The sequence below is a fragment of the Populus nigra genome, chromosome 16 (genome assembly GCF_951802175.1).
Source record: "Populus nigra chromosome 16, ddPopNigr1.1, whole genome shotgun sequence".
NCBI lineage: Eukaryota > Viridiplantae > Streptophyta > Magnoliopsida > Malpighiales > Salicaceae > Populus > Populus nigra.
In genome coordinates, this window is record NC_084867.1 from 13,958,682 (window position 1) to 13,972,795 (window position 14,114).

The window sequence follows — 14,114 nt, forward strand, 5'->3', positions numbered from 1 at the left end:
ACAAAACACAATCTTCTCATTATACTAAAATGATTAATTTTTTTTATTTTCAAAGAATTGTTTTTGAAGTATTTATTTAGAGGTTCTATGTGAACTTTACCAACTTTCTCATGGTGGTTCGCTATTGTGGCCTTTTCTTATTCGATTTTACATCCATTTTATGATTTTTAAATAATTAGATTAATGATAATTATTATAAACTTATAAATTATTTGTTCATAATAATTATAAACTAAAGAGTAATGATCTAAAGCTTCACTCCTGGGTGCTTGAAATTAAGAAATCATACCCCATATTATCTAATTAGAATTCTCCCTATCAAAAATAATTTTTTAAGCACGCAGTCTTCCAATCAAAATCAACTTAATTCAGTATTAAAAAAACTTGAACATCTTATATTAAAAGGAGTTATATGAATAATCGAATTGCATAATTAATAAGGATAATCCCTATAAGCTATAACGAACCCTTTATTTGTTCATACAATCGCCACAGCAGAATACCAATGACAGTATCTCTAACCAAGCTCCTAAGTCCTAACAAGACCAGCAACAAAGACATTAGACCCATCACCACCTGATGAGCTCCTTCTTGCGAGGTCTTGAAACCCCCGGTTTCCCTGATCTGATATCAATGCATATATTACACCATTGGTTTGGCCTTTTCCTATCACCCCCACCGCTCTTTCGCTGATGTTCACAGCTTTGCTCCGTTTTAGAGACCATGCAAGATCTTAAACAAACATCAAAATTTCACTGGTAAGAAGGCTAAAATCATGATGGCTGCAATGGAAATCCAGAAATAACGTTTTCTCGTATATATGTTATGCATGAAATTGAAGCCTGAAATCAGGAACTTCTGAGTTGTTTTCGGATGAAAAATGCTTTCAGTGTCTCGTTCGTGTATAAGAGGCTGCAGGAGTGATGGATATGAAAAACTGGGCTACTAGCTCGTAGAGCTGAAAGGTTCCATCATCTTTGCTTGATGCCTGCAATGAAGAATAGAAACAGGAAAGTGATACTGCGTGTGATAATTTGTATGGGAGTGATTACGTTTTCGGAATGAGGCAAGGCTTGGATTTCACAGACGGAGTACATTTTGAACATTGGGAGGGGGAGCCAATATTAGCTACTCTAAGAAAGGAGCAAATTATCAAGGAAATTGGAAATGTAATGGCATCCTGCTGCAAATGCCTGAAAGCCAGGTTCCAGGCTCCTGGTTATTGGGCAACAAGAACAGGCGCTACCCTAGAGGCAGAACCGAATTCAAGAAACTCTTGTGGTAGATCATTTAGATTTCAATTGCTCATGCATCATCAGAACATTATCTGAACAGGAATTTCAGCTGATATGGGGAAGTATAGAGTGATCTTAGTAAGAGAAAAATCCTCGAAATTTTTCTTAGATATATGAGATGATGAGGTAATTCTGCGAACAACTGCAGTCACTAAACTGATCTTCTCATTCCATTTTAGAGAATTTCAAGCCCATTCAAGCTGCTATAACGAAAAAACAATATAAAGCAATAAACAATTTGTTTGTCTATATAACACATTACATACAAGCTGATGTTCCATTAAACAAAGGCCACAAGGATCAATCTCTCAAATCGAAATGTGCATACGGTTAATTCAACTGGCCTGTCCCCCCAGACTATTTGAGCACCAATTTCTTCAGCCACTTTTCGAGCAGCGCGAAACTGCAATTCTTAAGGAACTTCAAAATTTGAGATTCAACAGCTTTCCAGTGTTCTGCAAGTAGTCAATCGACTTACCTCATCACCGAAAGGCTGGTTGACATGAGAAGAGATTTTTTATGAGAAAAGGGTTAAATGTAGACGCAATGCTAAAGCTGTTTGGCCTCCTGAAATGGACATAGCATTAAGTAATTTAACTTCACAAGCAAACAATATAAACCAAACAATTTCTTAGTTCTTACCCAAGTCCATGCTCCAGCTGAAAGCTCTGAAAAATCCAGTTCCTCTCAAAGAGAACACACTTGATCTTAATTGCTTGCTAACCTCACCTTCATTGGTTGCACACATAATTCCAGTTCTGCAAGTGGATTCTGCAATAAGTAAAGTTACAATGTTGTTTGAGGACAAATTACCCCATCAAAAATATCCACAGCTTGGAAACATTGCTATCAAAATATCCAAAGAAAAAAGGAAAGAAAAACTTTCCAGCTTCTACATAGCTCAGCTACTACTTTATCAGGCTTAATACCCCTGACCACTCTCCCCCCTTCAGCAGAATGACTAGAGATATGATTAGTTCCAAGCAACCATATTCCTCCAGGCAAGTACAGGACCAAAACGTTTCTTCTCAATCAACACTAAGGTGTCTTCATTAGCCAAGTCAAGCAATTCCGGTGTAGGTTCTTGTAATCGTGGCTCTAGATTCTTGCAAAATCTCTTACCTGAAATCAAAGTCTGGTGGTTGAGGTTCGATTGAAACTTCTAAGGGTTTGGTGGGTTTTGTTGCGAGGATACTTGGGTTCTCAGAGAAGATAGGGAATGGAAATTCTAGCAGAGTTTCCATGGATGCGGTCCTGTTCCGAATAAAAAATTTAGGTTCTCTTAAAAAAAATTAAAAATAATATTATTTTAATTTTTAAAAATAAAATAATATTATTTTTAAATTTATAAATTAACTGGATTAATATGTGAATCAATTACTCAGGTTCAAACTAGACTTGGTTGAATTAAAATATGGTTTGTTGAGATTCTATTTACGCTCGAACTCAAATTGGTTTTCAAATTATCCCAAATTTAATCATATATAAACACTTGTCAACTTGGTACCTAAAGTTTGGATTTTAAATTCCTGGGGACCCAATTTGTTGAATCTGACTAGGAATTCTGATTTGAACAGATAGTGCATTCTTAATGAAACGGGCTTGATATGAAAAAAGCCGTCTCTGGAAACTTTGAGATTAAGAATATATATATATATAGAGAGAGAGAGAGAGCAGACCAGAACCAAAAAGAACATTGCTTTATAAAAGTATTGTAAATAATAATAATAATAAATGTTGAGAAAATCTTTATAGTTTGACTTCATTTCAAGAATTTTCTAAAAAAAGAATGAACATAACTTAAATCCTAATCTAGTCGGCAGGATTGCTCCCTTTTTGGGTTAACTGTCTACACTTAATTTTATCTCCTTTTCAATTGTCATCCCCCTATTTTTTACTATGTGCTAATGTGATCCTTGCAACAAATGCTCAAAAAAATTCTGTTGGAGCATACCTCATCTGCTTTAAAAACAAAATTTTCCATGCTCTTTGGTTTTTTTCTTTTTTTCAGAAATCATATAATAGAAGGTATTATCAAATTAACTTGCATATTAATTGAGACGAAGGTGTTTGGGAGTGTGGTAGTAATTGTTTTTTAAAGTATTTTTTATTCCAAAACACATTAAAAAAAAGGTTTTTTTATTTTTTAAAAATCATTTTTAATATTAGCACATCAAAATAATCTAAAAATATCAAAAATATATTAATTTAAAATAAAAAATAAAAAAAAATCAAAACTTTTTAAAAGTACTTTCCAACCGCGGCATCAAACATTGTATGTATTTTTTTAGATAATTTTTAAAATACATCTCTCGTATCTTTTTAATCGTATATCTTTAATAAATTTCTCTTTAACACTGGCCGGCTCGGCTCTGATGTTTAAATATAGAGATTAAAGAAGAGGGTATACCTCTTTAACCACGAGGTCAATCATCTGAAATCACAAAAACATAGAGTTTGAGAGATAATATTAGAGATTAAAAAAATAGTAAAAGGATCAAATAAAAACAAAATAGAGAGTTGGGGGACCAAATACACCACTAACCTCTCATCTTCATAATAAATAAACGTCTTTTAGAGGACTGCTCTCTCTCTCTCTTACATAAAATATCAGGACCTCATCTTTCCAAGGATGTTCTGTCTTCTGTGGGTGGGCCACATCACTAGATGAGCAGTAGATTGATTTCAGAACTTCCGTTCATCTTATCTTCTGTTAGCTGTCCTGACTTTTTGAGACAATGTAATGTAATTTTTGTACCATTTCTTTCATCCACTAGACCTCTTCAAGCCTAGCTTGTTCACATTATCCAGGGGTTTAGATTCCTTTTGTTTTTATTTCTGTGATGGGATGTGGTACGATATTCATTTTATTATTATTATAAATTTAAAATATTTATTAATCAATACAAATCATAAATTTTACATGAATCCCGGTAAAAACTCTCTTAGAATCTTAATTATAAAAAAGCTATTATTTATATTTTTTTAAATATAATTATTCAAATTACAATCACAGAACTATTATAATGCCAAATAAACAATAAATTATGGTGAGGAAAGGCCTTAAGATGATGACTTCTTTACATTTGCTGGGAATGAAAACATTTTTTTATATATAAATATATATAATTGAAGGGTCACCGATTTAACTACTATGAAGAAATAATCCTAAAAATAAACCACCACCACCATAAATTACAAGGTGATTATATGTAGATGTACACTATGGTCCATATCAGTACAAAGGACAAACGATCAATAAAGAATCTAGGTCCTATTGGTTTCAAAATCACAGCGATTTTAAATAGTTCTGTCACAGGATTGGGACAACATGCCTACCAAGAAAATAAATGAAAACACAGGGCTAGGGCTTAGGAGCCGATGTGGGTGGTTCTTCTTAGGATGTGTCTAGGTCGATGAAGACCAGGCAAGTCCCAGCTAACCAGCTACAGAACACAAATAGCTTTGCCAAGTTTTTGTGCAAGATACGAAATATATATAATGCTTAATTATTGAAATTATAACACAAGTTTTTTTTTTTTTTTTTGTCTTAGAGAGAGGCCCGCGAATCCCCCACGCTTTAGTTTAGCCCATTGTTTCATCTATACTTGTATAGTAAGCTCTCGTCAAACTTATAAACAAAAATCCCTTTCATTCTCTTACCATGTCAAGAACCTCAGTGCCATTTTTCCATATAGACACATCCCTTTCATTATATATATATGGCCAATCCTAAGCCCCAAGCTGACCAATTACCACCACTTCACTCTCCAATCCTGATCCCATCTCCGATCAGATCTTCGGGTCAGCCCTTTAGTTCAAGGCATGATGAACATCCACCGAGGCTTATTCGATCGCCCATTGGGTTTTCGAGTCAGCCCATGAGTGGAAGGCATGGTGACCAATCACCGAGGCGCCATATTCGACCACCGGGTGGTTCATCGGCTCAGCCCGCAAGTGGAAGACACCCGAGTTTTAAAGGTGTTAGGTTACGGAGTGGGAAATGGGTATCCGAGATCCGGGAACCACGTAAAACTACGCGTGTATGGCTCGGTACGTATCCAACTCCTGAGATGGCAGCCACCGCCTATGATGTGGCTGCTCTAGCACTTAAAGGCACCAGCACGCCACTGAATTTCCCGGAATCAATCCTTTCCTATCCAACACCAGCCTCAGCATCCCCTAGTGATATAAGGGCTGCAGCTGCTAGTGCAGCATCAGCCAGGTCACCCAAGCGTGAAAGTGGGCCAAACCCTGAGATGGGCCAGCCTGAAACAGAAGGCTCATCATCTATTATCACTGCTGATGTTCAATCAGGACAGGAAATTTTCGACGAGGAAGAACTTTTAAACATGCCCAATTTGCTAGTTGACATGGCAGGAGGAATGCTAGTAAGCCCACCAAGAATAAACACACTATCTTCTGATGATTCACCAGGGAGTTCCGATGCTGAAAGCCTATGGTCCTACCACTAAAGCAAACCCAAACAGCTTCTCCATGGAGAACTTGCTTCTTGGTTTTGGTCAAAGGGAGAGGTTTTGGTCCCATGATGTAACAAAAGGTTGGCTTTTATTAAAGATTTTTCTATGGGGTAATAGGCAATGGAGTGTTGTGTAGATAAAGGTAAAACTGGTTGGTGAATCGATTTTGCTGCCACATTTGTTAGTTGTATATATTTAAATGTGTCAGCTAGAGCCAGAGTACGTCTCTCCTTCCATCTGAATGTTTTTCTGATAGACTTTTGAGAGAGACTTCCCTTGTAGTTTCCTCCGACGATTATATATTTTGTCCCTCTCTTGATATTTTATGGTGTGTACGGGAAGCCTCTCCTCCTGCCATGTTGTTGAGCATGCCTAAGAGCTACAATATTATACAACTCCAACGAAATTGGCTACTGTATTCATGTAAATCTATCGTTTGGATGGCATTGAATTTCTAATCACAGTAGGATTCCAAGCATTGGTTAGAAGACGTAAAAACATGTGTTTACGAGTATTCATTTTCATTAACAATCAATAATAAGTCAGCTAAATCATTTAAGTAGTGTTCAAGTGGTAAGAGATTGGGAGTAGGAGGTTTATTTTATCTGTGGACTCAGATTTGATATGATGACTACTGAAAGTTTACATGGTCATTAACTTCAAAGCTCGTGGAATTAATCGAAGTGCACGCAAGCTGACCCGAACACCCACATTAAATTAATAATAATAATAATAATAATAATAAGTCAGCTAACTCAACTAATATTAATTATATAATAAAGAGATTAGTAAATCATTAGTTTTTGGATTTGATCCTCATAAATTATCAATTCAAGTCCCATAAATTTTAAAATTACTGAAAATTTACATGATTGTTAATCTTAAAATCATGTAATTAGTAGAAGTATGCGTAAATTAATTATAACATTAATATTAATATAAAAATATATATAATAAAGAGACATCCATGTGTTTTAAGTAAGAGGTTTTAGATCGAGTTGGTTTATATATATATATATATAGACACACACACACTGACAATATTGTAAGTCTCGGCGCCCATAAATAAATCCATGAGTTGCGCCAATAGAATCTTAATTAATTTTCAATTTGTATTAAGGTATTGCTTTTTATATATAAATAACTCTGAGAAGCAAATATGTATTATAACTAAACAAATGGGAGATAATGAAGGTATTAATTAGAAGAACGGGGGGCAAAAGAAAACATCGTTAATGTTGTTGCAATAGAGTAAAAAAAAAAAAAAATTTAAACCTACTCTATACTATTTGCTTTTTATAGCCCTACCCATAGTTGCAAAATGTAACCCAAAGCAAGCCCGGGTCACGACCCGGGTTTAACAAAAAAATCTTCTTAAAAAACTAAAATGATTAATTAAAAAAATTAAAAACGATAGATTAATTCAGATCCAAGTTAACTGAATTGGTAGTTAACTAGAGTTTTTGACGAGATGAACCAAGTTTTTTATTTTTATATCTCTTTTTGTCAACTAGCTCCTGAGTCACTGGGTCTACCCGCAGCTAGGCCCCACCCTCGTTCTCCAATTCTATAATTCAAGAGGTAATAATTTTGAATTTATATTTCTAATATTGAGGTGTGTTTGAAAAGAAAAATTAAAATTAAAAGTTCATGTCTAGAGGGACCCACATGATTAAAGTTGCAAGATATTTATATTAAACAATGATTAAAGCATCCTGGCTTGACAGTCAAGGTCTCTGACCTGAACGTTAGCAAATCATGACGAAAGAATGTATTTGTGGAAAGTCCTTATGGATCAGTGGTTTGTTTATTTGATTCACCTGCCCAACCTTTGACTACCTGCTTCGGATGTTTGAGATATTTTCTGTCTTTAAGTGTTTTTTAAAACTATTTTTGGTTTAGGAAGATATTAAATTATTTTTTTTATTTTTTATATAATTTTGATGAATTAATATTAAAAAAATTAAAATATATATTTTAATATATTTTAAAAGGTATGTTACACTATAATTTTAAACATCCTTTTTTTCATCCTCAAAAATTTTTTTTGTATTTTTATATAAAATTTTATTTATAACAACGTTTAAAAAAATATTTTAAATCAACTCGAGTTAGTATTTATTTAGCTTAGAGGTGAGGTAATTTTTTTTAAAGATATAACCTTATTAAAGTTCATGAAAATAAAAAATATTTTTTTATATGAATTTTATCCAAAATAAATAGAACTTCTTAGAACTTCAATCATAAAGTTGCCTGAAAAAATAGATTTTGACGTCCGCCGGTTATGGTTATGGTATTGAAGGCAATTAAAAAAACAACTAAATGCATGGGGTTAATTTAATTATCCATAGTGAACGATGTTATTTTTAAAGATACAAAGTATAAATTGAATTAAATTAGAATGGATTGATTTAAATTGGTTTTTATTCTAAAATAACTAAACTGAAATCGGTCAGTTTGAATTTATTTTGATTTAAAAAAAATTGTTTAATTATTTTTTTGATAAAAATCAAACAGATCTAAAATAATCACCTTTATTTAAAGCATGTATTTTTGTTTTTTTACCTATTTCTTTCCTTTTATGTTTATATTCAATATCTTTAATTTTTAGTATTTACAGGGATGTAATGGGATTCTACATATAATAAAATTAAAAAAAATTATTTTATTATAATTATTGGGCTTATTGAAATGAATTTTAATTTTTCTTTTTACTTGTATCCATGTACCTTGCCCTCCAAGCTAGAATTTCTAGGTCTGCACCTGGATCTACACATGGATAGACCCAAACAACTACAATTCTGAATCGCAAACCCAAAAATTGGACACTTGGAAAATCGTGCTTGCAAGTTACCCATTCAACTTTTTGCTTAGCTGGGGCTACTAGCAAATAGAAGAGAACAAATTGGTTCATATTACTAAACTCATGTAATTAAAATTATTCAAGTCAATACCAAATTTATGTTTTTTATTCTGTATTTGATCTGGGTTTTCAAACATGTAGAGAGTTGGATGAATTGGAGACGTTTTAAAGGTATAAGAAAGTGAATAAAGGAGAAGATGGTGTGCTCTTCAAAGTTCAAACCTCATGTCAAATCAGGAGAAAAATCTCAAGAATCTCATAATCCTCTCTTAAATATAATTAATGTGTTTGACACCGCGGGATCAAAGAAATTAACTTAATCTCGATACATGAAAACTAATTACCCTATAAATATCCTGAATTATAAAATAAAATAAAATTAAAAAGAAATATAAAATTGAAACAGGAGAATCTTTATAAAGATACGATAGTCATTATACGATTCAGCAATTTTTTCCACGTCGGTATATATTTACTTAAGGACACTACGTCCTTTTCCATGTTCGGTTTTGAACTCATCCTTCATAAGACCATTACAAATCTCGATCTTGTAATATCTATCACAAGTTCAAACTGGTTCCAACTACTGAAAGTGCTTCCACCGAGGGAAGAGAAATTATCCTAGTCGACAAAGAGAATGGTTCCCATGAAGGTATGATCACTGCTCCTTCTACTTCGCTGGACGATAAAAAAAAAAAAAAAAGCAGGAGAGAAAATTGAGTGGGATTAATCCACTAAAGATTCGAGTTAAAGGGCTGGTTTTTGAGTTATTTAACAAACTAATTGCTGTCTAAATTAATTACATTCGAGAAGAGTTTTTTGCTATGTCCCAGGAACGACCGACGAATGGAATACTGCACTCACTTTGTAATTTGCTAGCTAGGAGACAATGACACTTAAACTAACCATGCCCATGTATACTATGATCTATCATTATGTCGGGTATATTCACCTTTTAATTAACACCATTTAAAAAATATAGTGGTCATTAACACGGGTAAAAGAAAGCTTTGGTAAAATAATATGGTTTGTTAATGTCATGCTTTAAAAATAGCAACTTCTAAATAAATTATTAAAATGATTTGATATAATTTAAAAAAAAAAAAGAGAGAAAAAAATTAGAAACTCATTAAAACTAAGATTATAACATTATAAGTATTTAAAAAAAATCAATAAAATAAATTTAACAACACCAATAAAAATTATCATTAAATTCATACTCTCAGCTAAAATCAAATGAGTCGTTAGAAGAGTATAGTTTAAATAGATAATTAAGGTTGTCGGTTTGAATTTTATAGGTTTTTAGAGACTTATATGATTATTGAGATTAATCAAGGTAATGTAAGCTGTTTTAAATTATTATATTAATAAAAAAATTCTAGTACTTTAATATAATATCGTTGGATTTATCTACTATAATATTGAAATGAAAATGAAAGTTTTGATATGCTTGTAGGTATCTTTCTTCTTAGTTAATATCTTTCACTTTCCTTTGACAGAGAGTTATCCGGGAATCATTTCCTTTGACAAATGCACATAGTACGGTTTCAAATTCGAATCTGACGTCCAAGGTTGAATGATTTCCGGCCCTGCTTAGCAGTTCATCGGCTGGGCTAGCAAACAAAATAGCGATTCAGAGGGCTCGCAATTCTTTTCTGGGTCGATGGAAACAGGTTCAACAGTCGACGTCTGTGTTGGAGCTTTGTAATCCACAGAAAAGGGCTGCATGAAAACAAGGTCCCAAGGCCAAGATTTCAAAAGGAGTGGCAGGAGGACTAGCCGGTATATATGGGGTCCTTTTCGATTTGCATGTCACACCATTGTTTTTTACACTTTCACTACCACTTGAAATATGAACATTCAGCTCCAGAGAGAGAGAGAGAGAGAGGCAACACGTCTAATGAATTTGCACTGGTATATATTAAACTGGTTGTTCGTTAAGTTGGTCCTAGAATAGAGGGTAAGTTGGTGCTCGACTGGAAAGATATTTGAGAATTGAGAGTGTAACAATAATTTGTTTTATTTAAAAACATATTATTAAAATAATTGATTAAAAAATATATATTTTTAATATCAGCACAGCCGTAAAATAATCTAAAAAAATTAATTGTTTTTAAAAAAGCATCAAGTTAAAAGGAGAATGAAATTGAACCGCTAATTTTTTAAAAAAAATAAGGGAGGTGTTTTATTGTTCATATTAATAATTTCTTAATCTATACCTATTAAGCCAATTTTTTTTAATGATTTCTAACATGGCAAATATTGTAAATAATTTTTTTAGTTTAGTCTTTAGTTATTGTAAATAATTTTTTATATATTTATTGTCATATATAATTAGTGATCTATTTAATGAAAGGCATGCATCAAATTTGTAATTTATTTTTAGGATTTCTTAGGTCAAAAATAATATTAAAAAGGCATGCATATTTATTTTTCGTGTTAAAAAATTATTCAACCCGAAGGAAACACGGCAAGGATAAGGCAACCAGATCCATAGTAAAAAGGTGCAAGAATAAGTTTATAAAGTACAGAGTAACCAATCAAAACAATCTCTTCAAATCCAAAATTGATGGGCCCCATTCTCTCCCACTCGGTGTTTGGATGCCGAGAAAGTGCGGGGACAGGACAGGAAAACAAGAAGGAAAAGGTGGGCCTTCCCTTGAAACGGAAAGTCCGTACGAACGCAGCGAGGCAACAGATGGGATAAAGCCATTCTCGCTTTCCCTTGTAAAATTGACATCACGAGAGTAATCCATGGTGCTCATTGAACGGATGCGTGGAGCACTTTGATCACTTGTGAGGTCAAAATGCTCACAACCACCCAATAATTTTCCAGATATTTTACATCATTGTATACAATAGATATCATATTTTATATTTTAATTCACATATTATTATATCTAAGTTTTTTTTTTGTTTTTTCAACCCAAAAATAGGATGTAGACATTGTTCTTGTTTCTTTTACCATAAAAAAAAATCTTAACTACAAACTCAAAATCTTATATGCGCATTTAATCAAATACACCTAGTGAATTATCATTAATCTATTAATTTCAATACGAGATAAAAATATTATATTTCTTGAAAAAAAAGTTGGATGTTGCGTATTTATTTTAGTTCTAGCGAGGCTCTTGCAGATCTTGTTTGGTGCTGCGTTTCCACCTGTATTTAGATGTGCTTTAAAAGTTTATTTATCTTGAGAAAACATCGGATTAATATTTTTTAATGTTTTTCGATAACCTTGATATACTAATATTAAAAAATATTTTTAAACAGAACCATATTCTCCACTGTATGAAACATGAAAAGTAAAAGTAACAATAACCATGGTAAGTTAAAAAAATGCAATTTAACTGAGCTGAGGAAATTAACCTTAAAATAATATTTATTTTAACTTTTTCAAAGTCATGGACAGTAAAGGATGATAAGTGCATTTCATTGCTAAAAAGGGAAGATCATGACAAGAAAAGGGTTCCACGAGGAAATAGCTATTAGTAGCAAGTTACATGATGGATACCACCAACCTAAATCATTAATATCCTAATTATAAATATTCCTCTATTCACCAAAAATAAATATCTTAGGATTAGATCAATGTTGCGGCAGTCCATACGTGTAGTTCACCTGATCCAGTTAAATATCTTAGGATTGCAAATACAATATATTAGGCTGGTCGTCGAAGTATTTTTTTTAAAAAAAATATATTAAAATAATATATATTTTAATTTTTAAAAATTAAACAATTTAAAAACATAAAAAATAATTAAAGTTAAAGTTAAAAATTTTAAAAAATATATATGATCTGATCGCGCTACCAAAAACATATTTAATGATAGAGGCTGACATCACGAACAAAAAGAAGTTATATCTCCACCTTTGTCTTAAAATCAACGACAACCCACTTTGACCCTTTATCACAGCCACTTGTTGTTTGGATACCGAGAAAATGTGGGAAAACGACAGGAAAACAAAAAAGGAAAAGATTCCTCCTTCCCTTACCACCTAAAATCTGTGCGAACGCAGTGATGCGATGGATGGGATAGACACAGCCATAAGTTTCCTCGCTAGCTAACTTTGTAAGAAGATTGACATCACTCCCCGTCTCCACATTGCTAGGCTGAAACACAAGCATAATTCATGGTGTTCATTGGATGGAAGCGTGGAATACTTTAATCAATTTGTGAGGTCAATATATTTACAACAATTCAATACTCTTTCGCTATTCTATATGATAGATGTCACGTCTTATATCTTAATTATCTTATAATTATATATAATTTATTTTCACTCTTATGTTATCAAAAATGAATTGTTGCTTTTTAGTTGGAGTAAGGTTGAGAAATTAATTTTATAGTGTTTAAAAAATAATTAGTCATTACTTTGAGGGATCTGATTTCAAAAAAATATTAATAAAAATATGAGAAAAAATTATAGATAAATATATTTTTATCGCTAAAATTTAGTAGCCATGAATTTTCTTTTATATATATATATATAATATCTTTAGTTATTTTAAGTGTACCATAATGTTTTTTTCTGTCTAAGATCCGATAAACATCATAATAAACCAAGAGAACGTTATTTAATTGAATTGAGAAAATAAACTTTAAAATAATATATATTTGGCATTTTTTAAGTTATGGATAATAAAGGTATGGATGCGGTACTGAACCACCAAAAAAATATATTCACTTTCATATTTATGATAAATAGAAAAATATTTTTCTGAACAAATTCAAATGCAATAAAACTCAAATCAAAATAATCAAGTTTCTTATTTTATTTTCATCAATTTCAAAGAAATAAATAATTATAAATTCATAAAAAAAAATTAAAACAAACTGTAAGAATAAGATGAACACAACACTTGTATCATGCTATATTTTTATAATATTCAATAAAGTTTAGCATGTATTTACAATTAATACACATCACATGATATCAGGCACTCTAGAATTACAATATTTACATAGAATATTAAATTTCATAAATATAATAGATGTGTCTTTTTTATAAATAAACTGCAATTTTCAGTTTTTAATTATTTTTAGAGGTACAAGAAGAGCACGGTGGAAAAGGATTAAATGTGGGGGGAGCACCGGAGCAGTGTATAATAAAACGCACGTGGTCCACACGTTTACGCGGGAAAGCCACCGGTTAACTGTAAAATAACGAACCGCGTTGTGGGATCTGTGTGACGTCATTCTGGGGAGGACACTTGCTTCCTATCCACATGCAGATGCCGTTTGCCACCTCATCGCTCTATCTTTGTCTGCTCGTGTGGTTTCTAAGAAACTACTTGAAGGTCTCCACTCTCCAATTACTCGCCCAGAGTAACGACTTTTTCAAGCCCTAATTAATCTTTGGATATTTTCATCAGATTCCATTTATAATAACATAGATAGAGTTAAAAATCTAGAAGAGATAGATACATGAATGACATAAATGCGTTTGATAGGAGGGACGAGAATATAT

The 14,114-nt window shown here is 32.3% G+C and overlaps 1 protein-coding gene and 1 pseudogene across 1 annotated transcript; one reads left to right on the plus strand and one right to left on the minus strand.

Moving 5' to 3' along the window:
* Positions 1–456: 456 nt before the first annotated feature.
* On the minus strand, positions 457–2,539 carry LOC133675381 (uncharacterized; annotated as a pseudogene).
* A 2,356-nt stretch (positions 2,540–4,895) lies between these two features.
* Positions 4,896–6,100, plus strand: LOC133675149 (ethylene-responsive transcription factor ERF027-like). The gene has a single exon (XM_062096437.1). It carries the CDS (start codon positions 5,018–5,020, stop codon positions 5,768–5,770), a length of 753 nt encoding a protein of 250 aa, XP_061952421.1. The 5' UTR covers positions 4,896–5,017; the 3' UTR covers positions 5,771–6,100.
* The last annotated feature ends 8,014 nt before the right edge of the window (positions 6,101–14,114 follow it).